The sequence below is a fragment of the Podarcis erhardii genome, assembly GCF_964252035.2.
Source record: "Podarcis erhardii genome assembly, chromosome: 1".
NCBI lineage: Eukaryota > Metazoa > Chordata > Lepidosauria > Squamata > Lacertidae > Podarcis > Podarcis erhardii.
The window spans coordinates 7,259,311-7,279,137 of NC_138497.1; the positions used below are offsets into that span (position 1 = coordinate 7,259,311).

Sequence of the window (19,827 nt, forward strand, 5' to 3'; positions counted from 1 at the left end):
CAAAATGCTGTTGCCTGCTGCAGCCGAATAATCCCCAGGGCCTTCTGTGTGGCTGCTCCAAAAATTTGGAGCTCCCTCCCTAGAGAAGCCAGCCTGGCTCCCTCCTTGTTATCCTTCTGCCGGAAGATGGAGACCTTTTAGTTCCAATGCGCTTTGGGGAACGGACCATTTCTCATGAAAGAATTAGTGTGCCGTGCTGCTTTTATTAAAATCATTTGTATGATGTGTGTGTATATATAATTTTATCAACGTTTAATTGGATTTTAAATGATTTTTCCTATGTTTCTAGCAGCTCCTGCTTTTATTAATTGCCTTGAGTCCCTAGCAGTGAAAAAGGAAGGATATGCATATAATACACAGAATAATAATAATAATAATAATAATAATATATTATTTATACCCCGCCTATCAGGGTGGGTTTCCCCAGCCACTCTGGGCAGCTTCCAATAGAATATTAAAATACAGTGGTGCCCCGCAAGACGAACGCCTCACAAGACAGAAAACCCGCTAGACGAAAGGGTTTTCCGTTTTGGAGGCACTTCGCAAAACGAATTTCCCTATGGGCTTGCTTCGCAAGACGAAATGTCTTGCGAGTTCCTGCGGGTTTTTTTCCCTCCCCCCCCTTTTTCTAAGCCGCTAAGCCGCTTATCAGCTGATCTGCTAAACCGCTAAGCCGCTAAAAGCCGCTAAGCCGCTAATAGTGCTAATTCGCTAGGCCGTCAATGGGCTTGCTTCGCAAGACGAAAAAACCGCTAGACGAAGAGACTCGTGGAACGGATTAATTTCGTCTTGCGAGGCACCACTGTACAACAATCTATTAAACATTAAAAGCTTGCTTCAGATGTCTTCTAAAAGTCTGGTAGTCGTTTTTCTCTTTGACAAAGAAGAAGGAGAAGAAGAAGAGGTCACTAGTGTAGGGTTTTGTTATGAGCCCTCCCAGACCAAGAAATAATTTAAATGATTCACTTACAGCAATATATCAGCCATACTCGATCCATTCTCTAATTTTGCCTACACAGAAAAGAAAAAAACTCAACAAATGCTGCAATAGGTTCCTGCCCTCTTTTTCCAGAGGTTAACCCCAGGATTTTTACTGGAGTCCATCGCTACATATAGTCAGAGCCAACTCAATGGGTGGAAGTACTTTATTTTCCCTGTCCTGAATTTGCCAAAATTCAGCTTTGTCAGAGGGTCCCAAGTTCTAGAAAAGGAGAGGGGAAAAAAAACCCTATGCACTTTCTCCACACATAAATTTTTGCGCCACTGCCATGTCCTCCCTTATCGCGGACTTTCCTCAGAGTCACTTGGTGCTGGCCCCAGTAACGTAAGGAGAGCATACAGGATCAGGCCAACGGCCCATCTAGTCCAGCATCCTGTTCTCACAGTGGCCAACCAGAAGCCTGTGGGAAACCAGGAAGCAGGATTCGAACACAGGAGCCCTCTCCCCTCCTGCAGTTTCCAGACAATGCTCAGAACCACTGCTGCCTCCAAGCGTGGAGGCAGAGCCGTGCTATCTTGACTCATAGCCCTTGATAGCTTTATCCTCATTTTCTGGACCGAATCCACTACCTTTTCGGAAACTGCTAGCAGCTGGATATCAGTTGGACACCCCTTGCCCAGGGCACCTCCAATCATAGCTGTCAACTTACAGATTTGAAAACAAGGGACCAGCAGCCTCGAAAATAAGGGATCAGCAGCCAAAATAAGGGATTTTGCGAGCACAGGTATGTTCAACTTCTGAGCCCCTCCGAGCCAAAGGCAGAAAGCCCAGCCAGCAGCCAAACGAAGCCTCAAGCGGTGGTTCCCACAGCGAAGCAACCCGGCAAAGGGGATGCAGCAAGGAAAACCACCGTCACCTCTCCGCTGGGAAGCGCTGAGCAAAGGCGAGTCCCCAGGCAACGTGGCCGATTTGATCGGCACAAGGCATGCAAGCTCCACCCCCCAGTCGTTCTTAGACTACTTATTGGGTGAGCAACACAGCCAAGCAACACAGTTGGAGCCTCTCTCCTCCCTGGCCGGCAGGGAGGGAGGGAGAGGAGCTCCTTCCTTTGAAACCCGGGAAATTTAAGGGACATCATCAATAAGAGACAGCAGCGGGACACAGGGCTGGGATAAGGGAGTTTCCCACCAAATAAGGGACGGTTGACAGCTATGCCTCCAATTCATTGCATATGTTCAGCCTTCCCCTTCCACTGACACGAGCAGAGCAGAGTGTCACACCACAGCTGTGACGGCCTCACCGGCCTGCTCGTTTTCCCTTCGGAACAAAATAACTACGATTAAGCGGCATGAGGGAGATTGCATTTATTTCTCTAGCTACCAAGCGGTTTAGCCACACCGAAGAAGAAGCACAGGGACTATGAAACCGCTATTTGAGAAATAACAATTTTTAAAGCCCTTCTGCTACGAGGATCCCAGGCTGTGAGTCTAAAAGATTCGGAGCCACGCGGACTCAAGATACAGAAGAGAAATCTTGTTCTCCGAAAGAGAGCCCCTCTCTCCCCCAACCCCCGGTTTACCAAATTGAAGGTTCCGTATTCTTCCCTGAGAAGATGAGTCGTAAATCCCTTAACGGTTGTCTGGTCTCCCCAGGTCCAGCGAGCTTTGTTGAGGTAGGAGGAGACAGGTAGGTAGAGATACGGCAGGCAGCCAGCCAGGAAGCAGAAAGTCAACTTTAGCATGTGACCTAGGGTCAATTCCTGGACCAAAAAAATAAATAAAATAAAATGTCAAATTGCACCACGGTGATTATTTCGGTGGGGTCGTGCCGGAACTTTGCCATCGGACATCAAGGGTTGGGGAGGAAAGGCAAAGGAAACATATGGATATATATATATAGACACACACAGAACTGATCTCTCAATTTGCACGTTAAGTCCCCGCGAAAAGGCGATGTTGAAAACGGCACCATCTCCGTGGATTACTCGGGGGAAATGACATCGCTCTGATCTCTTCTGCATGGCAGGATAATTTTTTAAGTGAAGCGAATAATATTAGAGGCTGCCCAAAAGATCATGTTGGTGGCGCGTTTCACCACTGAAACTGTGCCATGGGTGGTAGGAAACGCTGCAATGCGGAGATAAACCACTTTGCGATGATCAGAGTTGGCTGGTTTTCCACCTGCAACCCCCTTCACCCATAATTAAATTAAATAACTAAGGCTTGTCCCCCACCCACCCACAACATGCTCTTTGTCAATAGCTTGATCCCATTTATTTTTCTAGCTCTGGAGTGCCAGGACGCAGCCGCACAGAAGGATTCAGAAGAGAATGGGTGTATGTCTAACTGTAAAAGACAACAGTTCTGTTTGCATGTCACAGTAAACCATGGTTAGCGGTTTACAGATTGTTCTCCCTTTGCTCCTCCCCGCTGGGTGAGAAGAACCACAAACCACGGCCTGCAGCTTTGCGTTTAGTCTGAAGCACTGACTATCATTTCTTTTGCTCACACCACAATTAGTAAGTAAAGAACAAATCTTGGCTTTACATTAAGGCTTTTTTATGAGCAGAGGAACCCACAATCCCTGATTCAGACATCCCACTAAGCCTAACATTGGCAAACCACAGTTTACTGTGACAGAAAAACGCAGCTGAAAGGATTATTGCATTCTTTCTGAGGCTAAAGTTAGACAAGCTCTTGAAGGAAGATGTTTATCAATAACTATTAGCAAAGCAGAACCTCCATGTTCAGGGGGATTAGACCTCTGAAAACTGGTTGCATGGTTGTTGTTGTTTGTTTTTTTAAAAAACTGCACTTTAATACATAACAAGCAACCCATTCTAGATTGTAAGGTCCTTGGGAACAGAGACCTATTTTTTTGCTGTCTGAAATGATAATGGGGATGATGATGATGATGGGGGTGATTTTCTTATTTGTCCCCTGTCCATCTGACTGGGTTGTCCCAGCCACTCTGGACAGCTTCCAACAGATATAAAAACATAAGGGCTATATTTTTATACATGGTTTTAATATGTGAAAAAAACCTTTCCAAGCAGTGTATAGAAAACTAAAACAACAAATAATGTTACAAAAACACAGAATAAAACAACAACAACAATAATAAATTATTTATACCCCGCCTTCCCCGGCCAGAGCCGGGCTCAGGGCGGCTAACACCAGTAAAATTACAGTAAAAACATAATAAGAAAAAAGGGGGAAAAAACAATTTAAAATGCAGGTTAAAATGCAATTTAAAATGCAGCCTCATTTTAAAAGTCAAAACCATAAGGGGAGGGAAACATAAGGCTCAGACTGAGTCCAAACCAAAGGCCAGGCGGAACAGCTCTGTCTTGCAGGCCCTGCGGAAAGATGTCAAGTCCCGCAGGACCCTTGTCTCTTGTGACAGAGCATTCCACCAGATCGGGGCCAGTACTGAAAAGGCCCTGGCCCTAGTTGAGACTAACCTAACTACCTTGTGACTTGGGACCTCCAAAATGTTGTCATTTGTGAACCTTAAGGTTCTCCGCGGGGCATACCAGGAGAGGCGGTCCCGCAGGTACGTGGGTCATAGGCCACATAGAGCTTTAAGGGTCAAAACCAGCACCTTAAACCCGACCCTGTACTCCACCAGGAGCCAGCGCAGTTGGTAAAGCACTGGATGAATGTGATCCCGCGGCGAGGACCCTGTAAGGAGTTTCACCATGGCATTCTGCACCCGCTGGAGTTTCTGGGTCAGCTTCAAGGGCAGCCCCGCGTAGAGCAAGTTACAATAATAAAACCATTAATACTAACAAATATGGACTATTCCCAGTTCTTTCTCCTTCTGAGATACCTGCCAGCTTCCTGGCTCTCACCCAAAACTCCATGCATCTACCTTGGCTCTCTCCCAGGACAGAAAAAAAATCACAAAACCACCCCCTCCTCACAATAATGGGGGTTCCTGGAACCAACTGGCAAACCCCCTAACCCTTCACTGTTGGCTTGCTTTTATGGGCAGGTCCCAAGGGGGATAGCACTTCCTCAAACCACCCAGAGATGTCTTCCATTTCGCACTCGCTCAGTTGCACTGCATAGGACCAGTTCCAAGTTACCTCCTCTAAGCTATTAGAATCTCCCTCCTGCAACTTCGGGTGGCAAGCTCTGCCCCTTTCTGCATGCCTAGGTAAAAGGTAAAGGACCCCGGGACAGTTAAGTCCAGTCAAAGGTGACTCTGGGGTTGCGGCCTCATCTCGCTTTACAGGCCGAGGGAGCCAGCGTTTGTCCGCAGACAGTTTTTCTGGGCCATGTGGCCGGTAGGACTAAACCACTTCTGGCACAATGAAACACTGTGACGGAAACCAGAGCGCACGGAAATGCTGTTTACTTTCCCGCTGGAGCGGTACCTATTTATCTACTTGCACTGGCATGCTTTCGAATTGCTAGGTTGGCAGGAGCTGGGTCAGAGCAACAGGAGTTCACTCTGTCGTGGGGATTTGAACAGCTGACCTTCCGATCGGCAAGCCCAAGAGGCTCAGTGGTTTAGACCACAGCGCCACAGAGAGAAGGCTGCGAAGAGTGTCTGGCCACGCTCATCCCTGGACTCTCTCGGCCACCCAAGTCTTCTTTGCAAAGTGCATTGTGGGTACTCACCCTCTCCCTGAGCAAGCAGGAGAAAACCCACAGCGCGACACAAATCACATAGACGACAATGGTGTGCTGGTTGCACAAGCTGAGGCCGCAGCAGAAGGCGCCCGCTTTGCAGATCTGCAAAAAGGAAACGAAACGAGCATCTAATTGTGGCTTTTTTAATTGTTTTTTCAGAACGTAAGAAGAACATGCTGGATCTGGCTAGTCCAATTTCCTGCTCCCACGGTGGCCAACCAGATGCTTGTGGGACTATTTTATTTAGAAATATAATAGTCAGATGGGTGGCCTATAAATAAATTGCTATATTCTTATTAGTACAGTGGTACCTCTAGATACGAACGGGATCCGTTCCGGAGCCCCATTCGCATCTAGAGATAAATGTAGCTAGTGATGGCAGGTCTGCACATGCGCGCGTTGCTTTTCACCACTTCTGCGCATGCACATAACGTCATTTTGAGCGTCTGCGCATGCGCAAGCGGCAAAACCCGGAAGTAACGCGCTCCGTTACTTCTGGGTTGCCGAGGAGCGCAACTTGAACGCGCTCAACTCGAAGCGTATTTAACCCGAGGTATGAGTGTAGCAGTATTGTTGTTGTTATTATTTCTGAAAAGACATTTTCCTAATACAATGCATTTCTAATTCCCCCCCCCCCCACTAATCTGTGCATTTTTATACACACTATGCTTTGCTGGAGAACTGCCTTGCACATTTCAGAGAAGTGCAAATTTCAAAGGATCACTGTGTTTTGGTTACCAAAGTCCGGGGACATCCAACTCCCAAGGGACTGCGATCTACTCACAGAAAAAAAAAATATGGCAGTGATCAGAGTTGTTGAGATTTGGTCAAAGTTGTTGAGCTTTTTGCGGAGAGGAAAGTCAATGTTGTTCACCTTTTTTTTAGAGGGGCAGGTATAGAATTTTGAGCTTTCATGTGTAAATGGAGGACAGTGCAAAGGAAAAAGAGCCTGTGATCGACTTTAACATCCTGGGAATTGACCAGTCGATCGCGGTCAACTAGTTGGACAGCCCTGCCATAGTGTTTCTGAAAGTGTGAATTAGGTAAGATCGCTTTCAGAGGTGAACTGAATTGAATTTTGCCCCCAAAATAACCAGGGACTGAGGTTAAATGGGATTAACAGGGAGAAGACTGTTGTTTTTACCGGTTGGCCACTGAGGGAAATAAGACTAAATTGGCCTTTGGTGTGAATATCTCAAAAATTAAAAACGAGGACAGCCTGAAAGTTGTTGAGATTTTTGTTACAAAAATACCAAAAAAAAAGAAGTAATTTTTTGATTGACTTGCCTAAGATCCAGGACAAAGCGCCACCTTTCAGAAATTCTTACATGCTTAAGTCTCTTCTCTCAACTGTGAGATAGGCTACAGAGATAAACTGTTGGAGCAGTATCATCTCAACTCATGTACATTTTTCATTAATATATATATATATCCCACCACCTCATTTTCTCTATAATCAGAGAAATTAATTAGAAAGAGAGAGAGAGAATGCCTCTCATTGGTGCAGCACATATATTATCGTTTATTAATTTATATACCATTTATATGCGAAAATGGCTTCTACACTGTTTACAGCTATAAAATAAATTCATATTTAAAACACACAACATTAAAAAGATACTTAAAGTAAACAATGAATGGTTTTTTAAAAACAAAATGCATAACAAGTAAAACAAGTAAAAATAAAACAAACAGCTGAAACAATAAAACAAGAAATTCTGCTCAAGGGAAGGCTTGCGTCTTCAGGAGACGGCGGAATGCCGACACTGATGGGAGTCTCTCATATTTCAGCAGGGAGGGAATTCTACAGCACTGGTGCCATCTCCCAGCAATCTATGGGTTTAGAAAGAGGCTCGGGTAGCAGGTATTGTGGAAGTCTCTGGGAATAAGAGCAGGGATGATGGGATAGATGGGCTTTTGGCCAGATCCGGCAGCCGAGCTCTTCTCATGTTCACAGGAGTTGCTGCCTGTCTGAGCAGACTATACTGGGCTAGATGGACAAGCAGTCTTAGGCAGTTGGAAGAAGTCTCCCACGTTCCTACAGGAACAAATCCGGGTTTAGTGGAAGAGCATCTGTTTTAAATGCGGACGGCCCCAGGTTCAAAATTTGGCAGCACCTCCAGGTAGGTCGATCTGAACCTCAGGAGTGCTGCTGGCAGTCAGGGCAGGCGATATTGAGCTAGATGTCCAATGGTCTGACTGAGTAGCAGACAGTTTCGTCTGTTCCAGGTGTCTTAAAGCATCGTATGCAGTTCGGCCCAAGATAAACCTTCCCAGACTCAGCTTCATCCAAATGTTTCGGACTACAACTCCCATCACCCCCAGCCGTCACGGCCATGCGCTGATGGGGTCTGTAGTCCAAAATGTCTGGGAAGGCTGAAATCCATAACGCAGCAGCCAGACTGGTGACTGGGAGCAGCTGCCGAGACCATATAACACCGGTCTTGAAAGACCTACACTGGCTCCCAGTACGTTTCCGAGCTCAATTCAAAGTGTTGGTGCTGACCTTTAAAGCCCTAAATGGCCTCGGCCCAGTAGACCTGAAGGAGCGTCTCCACCCCCATCGTTCTGCCCAGACACTGAGGTCCAGCTCCGAGGGCCTTCTGGCGGTTCCCTCACTGCGAGAAGCCAAGTTACAGGGAACCAGGCAGAGGGCCTTCTCGGTGGTGGCGCCCTCCCTGTGGAAAGCCCTCCCACCAGATGTCAAAGAGAAAAAGAACTACCAAACTTTGAGAAGACATCTGAAGGCAGCCCTGTGCAGGGAAGCTTTTAATGTTTGGAAGCCGCCCAGAGCGATTGGGGAAGCCCAGCCAGATGGGCGGGGTATAAATAATAAATTATTATTATTATTATTATTATTATTATTATTATTATTATTATTATTATTATCATCATCATCATCATCATCATCATTATTAATTGTAGGCTCAGGTTGCTTCCATTAATGGTGTAGGTGGGGAGGGAAATAATCTATCGTGATGGCTTTTGATCCCGAGCGGTCTACCTTTGATCTCTCCTTGGCGGTCGCAGCCTCCCGGAAGCGCACACAGAGAGCCATCAGCAGCCCCACAAACAGATTGTTTAAGCTGAAAACCTCTGCCGTGATGGACCACTGCCATGTGAGGCGAGAAAACGAAAACATCCCCACAGCAAAGATTCCTGCAGCATGCTTGCCAGAAAGCCTGCAAACACAGATAACAAGAAAATGTACCGTCTCCTCCAACAACTCTTAGTACACACCCCACCCCTCACACGGAAAAACAAAATTGAAGGAGCCTTCGTCGTCCTTCTGGGCTGCCGCCCCCACCCATCTGGAAACCCAAAACAGCAGCAGCAAAATATACCTTTCTGGGGGGGACGCACCCACTGCAAGGCTTTTCTTGTTTTGGGTTTGGGGTCTTTTTAAAAACATGCCTTAATCTGGACTTCTGGGTCAGTTCTTGATTGCAAGCGTTCAGCTCTGAAATGCTTGGGGGAAGCAGGATCCATTGGTTGAGAGTTCAGAGACAGTAAGTGAGGGCTGGAGACTCTGTACATGCACAGGAGTGCTCGCTCTCTCTCTCTCTCTCATGCACACACACACAAAAACACCCGCTGCAATAGCTTTCACATCAGTTTCCAAGCATCCTGCAGCAGCCCTGGGTTCAGCAAAAGTGTGGTTGAGGGGACTGAGGATGAAACTGGACTGCGGTTCTAGATTCAGGTAGGTAACTGTGTTGGTCTGACGCAGTCGAAAATAAATTTTAAAAAATTGTCCAGTAGCACCGTAGAGACCAACTAAGTTTGTTCTGCATGCACACTTCTTCAGATATGAACTGTGGTGGGATGGGGGCGGGGATCTCCCATTGGCACAGTTGAATACCATAAACACAGGGGCCTCAATTTCCACCAGGACTGTTGAGCGGACAAAGGTTTAAAGTGCTTTCAGAGTATATGATTTTTGAAGCCATTATGTACCTTAACCTTCTCGTACACTAGGTAGGCGTGCCATCCATACCTATTGTCAAAACTTTCTAGATTTAAAATACTAGTGTTTTCCAATATAATCCATTCTTTTAGCCACGCCAGACATTCTGCTTCATAGTATAATTTTAGATTTGGTAATGCCAGTCCTCCTCTCTCCCTTTTATCTGTTAATAGTTTATACTTTATGCGTGGAAGGGAAGTAGGGGGTGGTGGGTTTTATAATTAAGTGTATAATCATGCAGCTGTTGTAATTTAGATATTATATATTATGTGAGGGAATCATTGGGAATTTTGGTTATTATGCATATATTTTAAGTTTCAATAAAGATCTTTGGGAATTTTTTTTTAAAAAAGTTTAAAGTGCTCTCACCACGATCTTGGTCCATCTCAGGCCCTCCCAATGCAAGGTCTTATTTTTATTTTTCAAAACAAAAAATCAAAAAACCCTTACGCCTTAAGGTTGTGTTCAAACATGACTTGACAGGCCTGCACAAAACGCTAATGACAGTTTATTGGTATTTTTATATGAGAGAACAGGGTCTTGGGGTTGTTTATCCGCCATGGGCAGGCTGGCTCTGTGCCAAAAACCAGCCCCAAAGCCCTGTGGTCCTGTTCGCAGGCTGTCAGGTGTAATGTTTCTGTGTTTTCCGAGGATGAAATTCACTGACCCCTCCCGGCTACGTTAACGCAGCTTCCTCCTGAGGAATATTCTGAGAGAAACAAAATGGCGGACCGCCACACCAACAGGGACCCAGTTGATAGCGTGTCCACATGTGGCTTCCTTCTGGAGCGTTCCAAAATGGCAGCTAACGGCTGAAATGTTGGTGATTGTTGCTCTCTGCCCCCACCCTGCACAAAAAAAATGACATAAAGCAAGGGGTCCTTGCACCGCACTTCCTCCCCTCAAATATCAGCCAAAAGGTTTTGCTTTTTTAAAAAAAGCGACTCCAAAACTTTTGACCCAGGCACACATTAATGCTGCTGTTCAAACAAGCACAGACAAAAAAAATGGGGGTCAGCTATGAGACCATGTTGCCCCCCACCATAACCCTTTTTAAGGCCTGGACTACACAACAGCACAAACAACAACAACCACAGATATCTGACCGGGAGGCTCAGTTTAATGGACTTTGGCACAGGTAGGTAAGGAAAGGTAAAGGACCTCTGGACGGTTAAGTCCAGTCAGTCCGTCTCCACATCTGGGATGGGGAAAAATAAGGAAGGGTGGTAGCAATGCTTGCTTCATTTTGCTTTGTTGAGTCAACTACCTAATTTATATACCACTTCATGGCAAAAAAAGGACTTCTAAGCAGTTTAAAAGTATGCAAACAGAGGCATTAAAATATAAAAGACCTGTAATCAAAATATGTAATTAAAAATACACAGTAAATACATTGATTGAAATATGTGATAAAGCAATGTAATATGTTGTAATTTTTCTGTGCTCTTCCCAGGGAGCCAGCTCAAGGTCTTATTTATAAAAATATTTGCACATCACTGTATCATAAAATATATCAAAGCGGTTTACAACAATGTCTATATGTAATAAGCACACGTTGAAAAAATAAAAAATCACGTTCCAACATTATAGCCACTACAACACGCCAGTGGTGCCTTTTGATCCCATCCCTAAATAACACAAATGCCCTATGCATAGACAACATCCCTCTAGATCAGACACCAATTCTAGCCTGATCCAGGAAAGTCTTACAATCAGTTACCAATAAGGACACTGTGAGGGGAGAGACTCCACCAGGCAAGGCCTTCTTCCACCTGCCTTGCTCCACCTGATAATCTCTGCTTCTCAATTTGTATTGCATTATTTTATGTACTGTGGTTTGCTGTTGTTTTATTGATTATAGTTTAGAAAGTATTTATTGTAACTGTTGAGTGGATTTCTCTTTAATATGTTGATATTATTACTTTATACTATTCTAATGACTGTTCTAATAATTAGAGGGACGCGGGTGGAACTGTGGGTTAAACCACAGAGCCTAGGACTTGCCGATCAGAAGGTCGGCGGTCGAATCCCTGCGATGGGGTGAGCTCCCATTGCTCAGTCCCTGCTCCTGCCAACCTACCAAGACCTAGCAGTTCAAAAGCACGTCAAAGTACAAGTAGATAAATAGGTACCACTCCGGCGGGAAGGTAAACAGCGTTTTCGTGCGCTGCTCTGGTTTGCCAGAAGCGGCTTAGTCATGCTGGCCACATGACCCGGAAGCTGTACGCCGGCTCCCTCGGCCAATAAAGCGAGATGAGCGCCACAACCCAGAGTCAGCCACGACTGGACCTAATGGTCAGGGGTCCCTTTACCTTTACCTTTAATGATTGTTGAATGTTACTTTATTTGATGTAGGTTGCTTATTTTACAGTTTCGTTTTATTATCACATTTTTGTATTGCGTTGGATTGTTATAAGATGTACATTTTTTGTTTCTTCAGCTTGTAAACCGCCTTGAGTATTGTAAGATAGAAAGACGGTATACAAATAAAAAATGATGATGATGATGAAGACACGCTGCTGCATCAGGCCAATGGTCCCTCTGGTCCAGCCTCCTGTTCTCGCAGTGGGAAACCAGATGTTGTGTGGCAAACCCACAATCAGGATTCGAACACAAGAGCCTTCTCCCCTCCTGAAGTTTCCAGCATCTGGTATTGGAAAGCATTGCTGACTCCAACTGGGGAGGACAGAGTGTAGCCATCCTGGGAAAAAGCCATCAATGGCTTCTCCTTCTCCATGAATTTGTCTAATCCTTTTTTAAAGCCATCTAGGTTGGAGGGCGGGAGTTCATTCCACAGTTTAACTAGGTGCTGTGCGATGAAGTCCTTTTTGTTATCTGTCCTGAAAGAGAGGGTCTCTTTCCTTCTCACTTGAAGTGAACCATTAGTAGCAGCTGTACGAATAAAAAAACAAACAAACCAACAAGAATTGGGGGCTCTCCCGCTATTTAAAAGAAATTCTTTCAGAAGTCTAAAATGAGCAGTAGCTAGAAAAGTGAGCCAGGAAACATTTTCTCAAGAGCTACGAAGCGCTGTGGGCCAATGTGTGAGATGGCCCCAGAATCACGTTTATTTATTCGTTTTGTTTTGGAAGATTTATTCAACCACTCAATCAAAAAATCAAAAAACTTTTGAAGTAGCCACACAGAGAATAAAACTGCAGATCAAACACAGGTGAAACCTACATGCAAAAATAGTTATCGTGAAAAGACACAGGTAAAAATTGGTTAAAATAAATATGGGTGCCTAAAATTGCTAGCATGCTGAAATAAAATGGGCAAGCATGCTGAAATAAAATGTTTATCACTATTTGCAAAGCTGACACCATTTATTTAATACAGCCGTTCCCAATTAACTAAGTACTGTTTTTCAAAAGCCAAGCCACGGACCCCCTACTTTTGAAAATTTTGATATCTGTTTGGTTGTTTTTGTTATGTGAACGGTGCTATGGACCCCCCCCCCCGCCCGCTGACCAGCAATCAGGAACCATTGATTTAATGTATTACTAATTTATTTATTCTATATATTTATATCCTGCCCAATAACAAAAGTTTTCAGGAGAACTCACAACTACCCTGAGAGGTGAGTTAGGGTAAGTATGATTGACCCAGTAAGCTTCATAGCCAAGAAAAGATTCGAGCCGAAGTCTCCCCTTTGCATGTTGCATTTTCTCACTTCTTGAATTGGGCCCCAACCTTTAAAATTTGGTGGGGCTATCAGATAAAATTCCCTTGGGGGCTGTTGCATCTGCGCAGTGAGACTAGGAAGCTACTTCATACTGCGTTGGACCACAGGTCAACATCGGCCAATGTCACCCACTCTGACAGGCGACAACTCCCCAGGGTCTCTGACACAGAAAAGTCTCCCCAGTCACCTGTCATCTGAGATCCCTTTAAAAATGGAGGTGCTGTGTGGATTGAAACATGCATTAACAACACGTGCTCTACTGTAAAGTTATGGGCCCTCTGATGGGCTAACAGGTGGACGGACACCTCTGAACTTCAGATCTTCAACTATCTGAAGGGATGTTACATGGACATCTTGCAGGCCATCTTTGGGAAAAGAAAAGGCTAAGGCAGGGGTCAGCAGACTTTTTCAGCAGGGGGCCGGTCCACTGTCCCCCAGACCTTAAGGGGGGCCGGACTATATTATTTTTGGGGGGGAATGGACAAATTCCTATGCCCCACAGATAACCCAGAGATGCATTTTAAATAAAAGCACACATTCTACTCATGTAAAAACACAATGATCCCCAGACCATCCGTGGGCCGGATTTAGAAGGTGATTGGGCCGGATCCAGGGCCCAGGCCTTAGTTTGCCTACCCATGGGCTAAGGATACGATATGATAATCGTTATTGTCATTGTCCCATACAGAACAACGAAATTGAAAAATCTACATCAGACATTCAAAAACCAACAAGCCTGCTATCCCAACTATCCCAGCCTGGTATGCCCCTAAAAACTCTGATACCCCATAATTGAATACAATATACTCCCATAGAGACTACTTTACACTGCATTTAAAACCAAGATCGCATTTGGATAGAAACTGTTTCTCAGGTGGCTAGTCCTAGTCTTAATAACCCTGTACCTTCTTCCAGAAGGCAGAAGCTGAAAGAGATCAAGAGATTTGATCCAAGGTGGGAAGAGTGCACCCAGTTATTCTCTCCGCAGACTTTTGTTGTTGTTGTTGTTTAGTTGTTTAGTCGTGTCCGACTCTTCGTGACCCCATGGACCAGAGCACGCCAGGCACTCCTGTCTTCCACTGCCTCCCGCAGTTTGGTCAAACTCATGCTAGTAGCTTCGAGAACACTGTCCAACCGTCTCGTCCTCTTGTCGTCCCCTTCTCCTTGTGCCCTCCATCTTTCCCAACATCAGAGTCTTTTCCAGGGAGTCTTCTGTTCTCATGAGGTGGCCAAAGTCTTGGAGCCTCAGCTTCACGATCTGTCCTTCCAGTGAGCACTCAGGGCTCATTTCCTTCAGAATGGAGAGGTTTGATCTTCTTGCAGTCCATGGGACTCTCAAGAGTCTCCTCCAGCACCATAATTCAAGAGCATCAATTCTTCGGCAAACAGCCTTCTTTATGGTCCAGCTCTCACTTCCATACATCACTACTGGGAAAACCATGGCTTTTACTATACGGACCTTTGTTGGCAAAGTGATGTCTCTGCTTTTTAAGATGTTGTATAGGTTTGCCATCGCCTTTCTCCCAAGGAGCAAGCGTCTTTTAATTTCGTGACTGCTGTCACCATCTGCAGTGATCATGGAGCCCAAGAAACTAAAATCTCTCACTGCCTCCATTTCTTCCCCTTCTATTTGCCAGGAGGTGATGGGCCCAGTGGCCATGATCTTCGTTTTTTTTTTTTTTTTTTTTTGATGTTGAGCTTCAGACCATATTTTGCGCTCTCCTCTTTCACCCTCATTAAAAGGTTCTTTAATTCCTCCTCACTTTCTGCCATCAAGGTTGTGTCATCTGCATATCTGAGGTTGTTGATATTTCTTCCAGCGATCTTAATTCCAGCTTGGGATTCATCCAGACCAGCCTTTCGCATGATGAATTCTGCATATAAGTTAAATAAGTAGGGAGACAATATGCAGCCTTGCCTTACGCCTTTCCCAATTTTGAACCAATCAATTGTTCCATATCCAGATTTAACTGTGGCTTCTTGTCCCACATAGAGATTTCTCAGGAGACAGATGAGGTGATCAGACACTCCCATTTCTTTAAGAACTTGCCATAGTTTGCTGTAGTCGACACAGTCAAAGGCTTTTGCATAGTCAATGAAGCAGAAGTAGATGTCTTTCTGGAACTCTCTAGCTTTCTCCATAATCCAGCGCATGTTTGCAATTTGGTCTCTGGTTCCTCTGCCCCTTCGAAATCCAGCTTGCACTTCTGGGAGTTCTCGGTCCACATATTGCTTAAGCCTGCCTTGTAGAATTTTAAGCATAACTTTGCTAGCATGTGAAATGAGTGCAATTGTGCGGTGGTTGGAGCATTCTTTGGCACTGCCCTTCTTTGGGATTGGGATGTAGACTGATCTTCTCCAATCCTCTGGCCACTGCTGAGTTTTCCAAATTTGCTGGCATATTGAGTGTAGCACCTTAACAGCATCATCTTTTAAAATTTTAAATAGTTCTGCTGGAATATCATCACTTCCACTGGCCTTGTTATTAGCAGTGCTTTCTAAGGCCCATTTGACTTCACTCTCCAGGATGTCTGGCTCAAGGTCAGCAACCACACTACCTGGGGTGTACGAGACATCCCTTTCTTTTTGGTATAGTTCCTCTGTGTATTCTTCCCACCTCTTCTTGATGTCTTCTGCTTCGCTTAGGTCCTTTCCACTATTGTCTTTTATTATGGCAATCTTTGTACGAAATGTTCCTTTCATATCTCCAATTTTCTTGAACAGATCTCTGGTTTTTCCCATTCTATTGTTTTCCTCTATTTCTTTGCATTGCTCGTTTAAGAAGGCCTTGTCTCTCCTTGCCATTTTTTGGAAATCTGCATTCAATTTCCTGTATCTTTCACTATCTCCCTTGCATTTTGCTTGCCTTCTCTCCCCCGCTATTTGTAAGGCCTCGTTAGACAGCCACTTTGCTTTCTTGCATTTCTTTTTAATTGGGATGGTTTTAGTTGCTGCCTCCTGTATAATGTTGCGAGCCTCCATCCATAGTTCTTCAGGTACTCTATCCACCAAATCTAAATCCTTAAACCTGTTCCTCACTTCCACTGCGTATTCATAAGGGATTTGACTTAAATTGTATCTTACCGGCCCAGTGGTTTTTCCCACTTTCTTCAGTTTAAGCTTGAATTTTACTGTAAGAAGCTGATGATCTGAGCCACAGTCAGCTCCAGGTCTTGTTTTTGCTGACTGTATAGAGCTTCTCCATCTTTGGCTGCAGAGAATATAATCAATCTGATTTCGATGCTGCCCATCTGGTGATGTCCATGTTAGAGTCGTCTCTTGTGTTGTTGGAAAAGAGTGTTTGTGATGACCAACTTGTTCTCTTGGCAGAACTCTATTAGCCTTTGCCCTGCTTCATTCTGAACTCCAAGGCCAAACTTGCCAGTTGTTCTTTTTATCTCTTGACTCCCTACTTTAGCATTCCAATCCCCTATAATGAGAAGAACATCCTTCTTTGGTGTCATTTCTATAAGGTGTTGTAAGTCTTCATAGAATTGGTCAATTTCAGTTTCTTCAGCACCAGTGGTTGGTGCATAAACTTGGATTACTGTGATGTTAAAAGGTCTGCCTTGGATTTGTATCGAGATCATTCTATCATTTTTGAGATTGCATCCCAGTACAGCTTTTGCCACTCTTTTGTTGACTATGAGGGCCACTCCATTTCTTTTACGGGATTCTTGCCCACAGTAGTAGATATGATGGACATCCGAACTGAATTCGCCCATTCCCGTCCATTTTAGTTCACTGATGCCCAGGATGTCAATATTTATTCTTGCCATCTCATTTTTGACCACATCCAACTTACCAAGGTTCATGGTTCTTACATTCCAGGCTCCTATGCAATATTTTTCTTTACAGCATTGGACTTTCCTTTCGCTTCCAGGCATATCCGCAACTGAGCGTCTTTTCGGCTTTGGCCCAGCCGCTTCATCAGCTCTGAATCTACTTGGACTTGTCCTCTGCTCTTCCTCAGTAGCATGTTGGACGCCTTCCGACCTGAAGGGCTCATCTTCCAGCGTCATAACTTTTATATGCCTGTTGTCTTTGTCCATGGAGTTTTCTTGGCAAGGATAATGGAGTGGCTTGCCGGTTCCTGCTCCAGATGGATCACGTTTGGTCAAAACTCTCCACTATGACCTGTCTGTCTTGGGTGGCCCTGCACGGCATAGCTCATAGCTTCTCTGAGTTATTCAAGCCCCTTCGCCACGGCACGGCAGTGATCCATGAAGGGGCTCCGCAGTCTTTACAACCTTGTAAAGTAAACCCTACACAAATCTGGAGTGGACTCCCTAAGGCAGTTGGATGTGGCATTTAGTATGTCTCCTTCCAGCAACTCCTGCAGCCAAGCTGGTGCCAAGCATATTGCTCTGCTTTCCTTTGGACCACATCAGTGAGGCTGAAGGGGGGGGGAGGGTCTTGTCGCCTGGGGGCAGCACAGGACCTCCATACACACTGCCTAAGCTTGCACCATGGGGAGGTCACTAATGCAGCAGAAACAATACAGGAGGCAGCAGTTATGAGTTACTTCAACCACAGCAGGTGCTGGATTCTCCAGCAGTGTGACTTCAGCCCCGGAGGTGAACTCCGCTGTCTCTCGAAACAGATGGACACAAACAACAACGCCACATGGAAGGTGTTTTTTCCTGCTCCGGAAGAATGTAGGATCCAAGCTAATGGATTCAAATGACAAGGAAGGAGATGCTGACTCAACGTCAGGAAGAACTTTCTGATGGTGAGAGCTGTCCAACAGTGGAAGGTGGTGTAGTGGTTAAAAGCGGTGGACTCGTAATCTGGGGAACCAGGTTCGCTTCCCTGCTCCTCCACATGCAGCTGCTGGGTGACCTTGGGCTAGTCACACTTCTCTGAAGTCTCTCAGCCCCGCTCACCTCACAGAGTGTTTGTTGTGGGGGAGGAAGGGAAAGGAGATTGTTAGTCGCTTTGAGACTCCTTCAGGTAGTGATAAAGCAGGATATCAAATCCAAACTCCTCCTCCTCCTCCTCTTCTTCTTCTTCTTCTTGGAGGTTTCTAAGCAGAGGTTGGACGGCCATCTCTCAGGGCTTCTTTTAGCTGCGATTCCCGCTCTACAATTCTACGATTCTCAAACAAGCTCCCTTGTGGTAAATCCCAGGGTGTGGCCTGAAGGCAAATGAGCAAAAACTTTATTGTTTTTATTGTTTGTGGGGCTGAGAAGAACCATAACACACTGATGCACACGGAGTCAGACTGTCTAGCGCAGTAGAGCCTGCACTGGCTGGCAGCAACTCTCCAGGGTTTCAGCCAGAGGTGTGCTACTGGAGCCTTTCACCTGGAGATGGTGGGGGTCTTCTGAATGCCAGGCATGTGTCCTCTGCCGCTTCACTACAGTCCTTCCATGGGATACGGACAACTGGTGTCAGAAAGGTACAAAACACACACCTGATGCTGCCTTGGTGATGGCAAGCCAGGCAGGAAGCTGGAGGAGGAAGAGGAGGAGCACTTCACCCACTGAACTTTGACCTTACCCAGAAGGGGCGACTGGGATGACAGGGCAATGATGCAATACTCCTCTGCGAGGTTTTTGCTGCCAGATTTTGCTTTCTCAAAAAGCCTTGTACACGCCATACACTTAAAGCACCTCTCCTCGCCCCAGAGATTGCTGGGAACTGTTGTTTGTTCCTCACAGCTCTACAATCCCCAGCAGCTGTAACGAACGACAGTTCCCAGGATTCTTTGGGGGGAGGGAAGCAATGTGCTCTAAGTGCATTTTAAATGCACGGTGTGTGGCAGGCCAAAATATGCCTCCTGTTCACTTTACGTAGGAACAGCTTAGAACCCTTTTGGATTGGGGCGCCGGGGGCAGGAGGAGAAGGCGGCTGGTGAACTGGTCACCCAAGCACTGATCGTTCACTGGTGACAGCATGTCAGAGGGCAATTTACATTTCAGAATAAGAAATAAGTCTGGGATTTATCCCTGAGGGAAAGCAGCCTTCCCTCCCATTAGTGATTCCTCTCCTGGGTTTTCAACTCCTCCCTTTGGAGACCCTAAGGCAGCGGTTCTCAGCCTGTGGGTCCCCAGATGTTGTTGGACTACAACTCCCATCATCCCTGAGCTCTGGCCTTGCTAGCTTGGGGTGATGGGAGTTGTAGTTCAACATCTGGGGACCCACAGGTTGAGAAAGGCTGCCCTAAGGCAACTGAAAACCTGAAACTTTAGGTCAGATCTTGGGATCTAGCCCCTTTAAGATGCCTAGCTAGCAGAAGCAATGGTCAGGGATGATGGGAACTGTAGTCCAAAAACAGCTGGAGTTTGGGGAACCCTGCATTAGACCAAGAGGTCTAAATATCCCACCCACTTCTAAAAGGCCACAGATAGTTAAAGGCCAAAGGCTAGGTTACAGAGGGACGTTTTTGCCTGGCACCTAAAGATATGTAATGGAAGCACCAGGTGAGCCTCCCTGGGGGAGTGTTCCACAAACGGGGAGCCACTGCAGAAAAGGCCCCGTTCTCATGCTGCTGCCCTCCAGGCCTCTCACGGAGGAGGCACACAAAGAAGGGCCTCAGGTGATGATTGCAGAGTCTGGGTATGTTCATACGGGGCGAGGTGGTCCCTGGAGT

General features: G+C 45.7%; 1 protein-coding gene across 1 annotated transcript in view; it reads right to left on the bottom strand.

The window, feature by feature from the left end:
• Positions 1–19,827, bottom strand: part of TMEM260 (transmembrane protein 260) — a 68,371-nt gene that overhangs the window by 18,730 nt on the left and 29,814 nt on the right. The window contains exons 4-7 of the mRNA XM_081861111.1: positions 8,585–8,762; positions 5,569–5,682; positions 2,520–2,699; positions 971–1,011 (exon numbers count right to left, since the gene is read on the bottom strand). Coding sequence (XP_081717237.1) covers positions 971–1,011; positions 2,520–2,699; positions 5,569–5,682; positions 8,585–8,762 — 513 coding nt within the window. The remainder of the gene's footprint in view (positions 1–970; positions 1,012–2,519; positions 2,700–5,568; positions 5,683–8,584; positions 8,763–19,827) is intronic.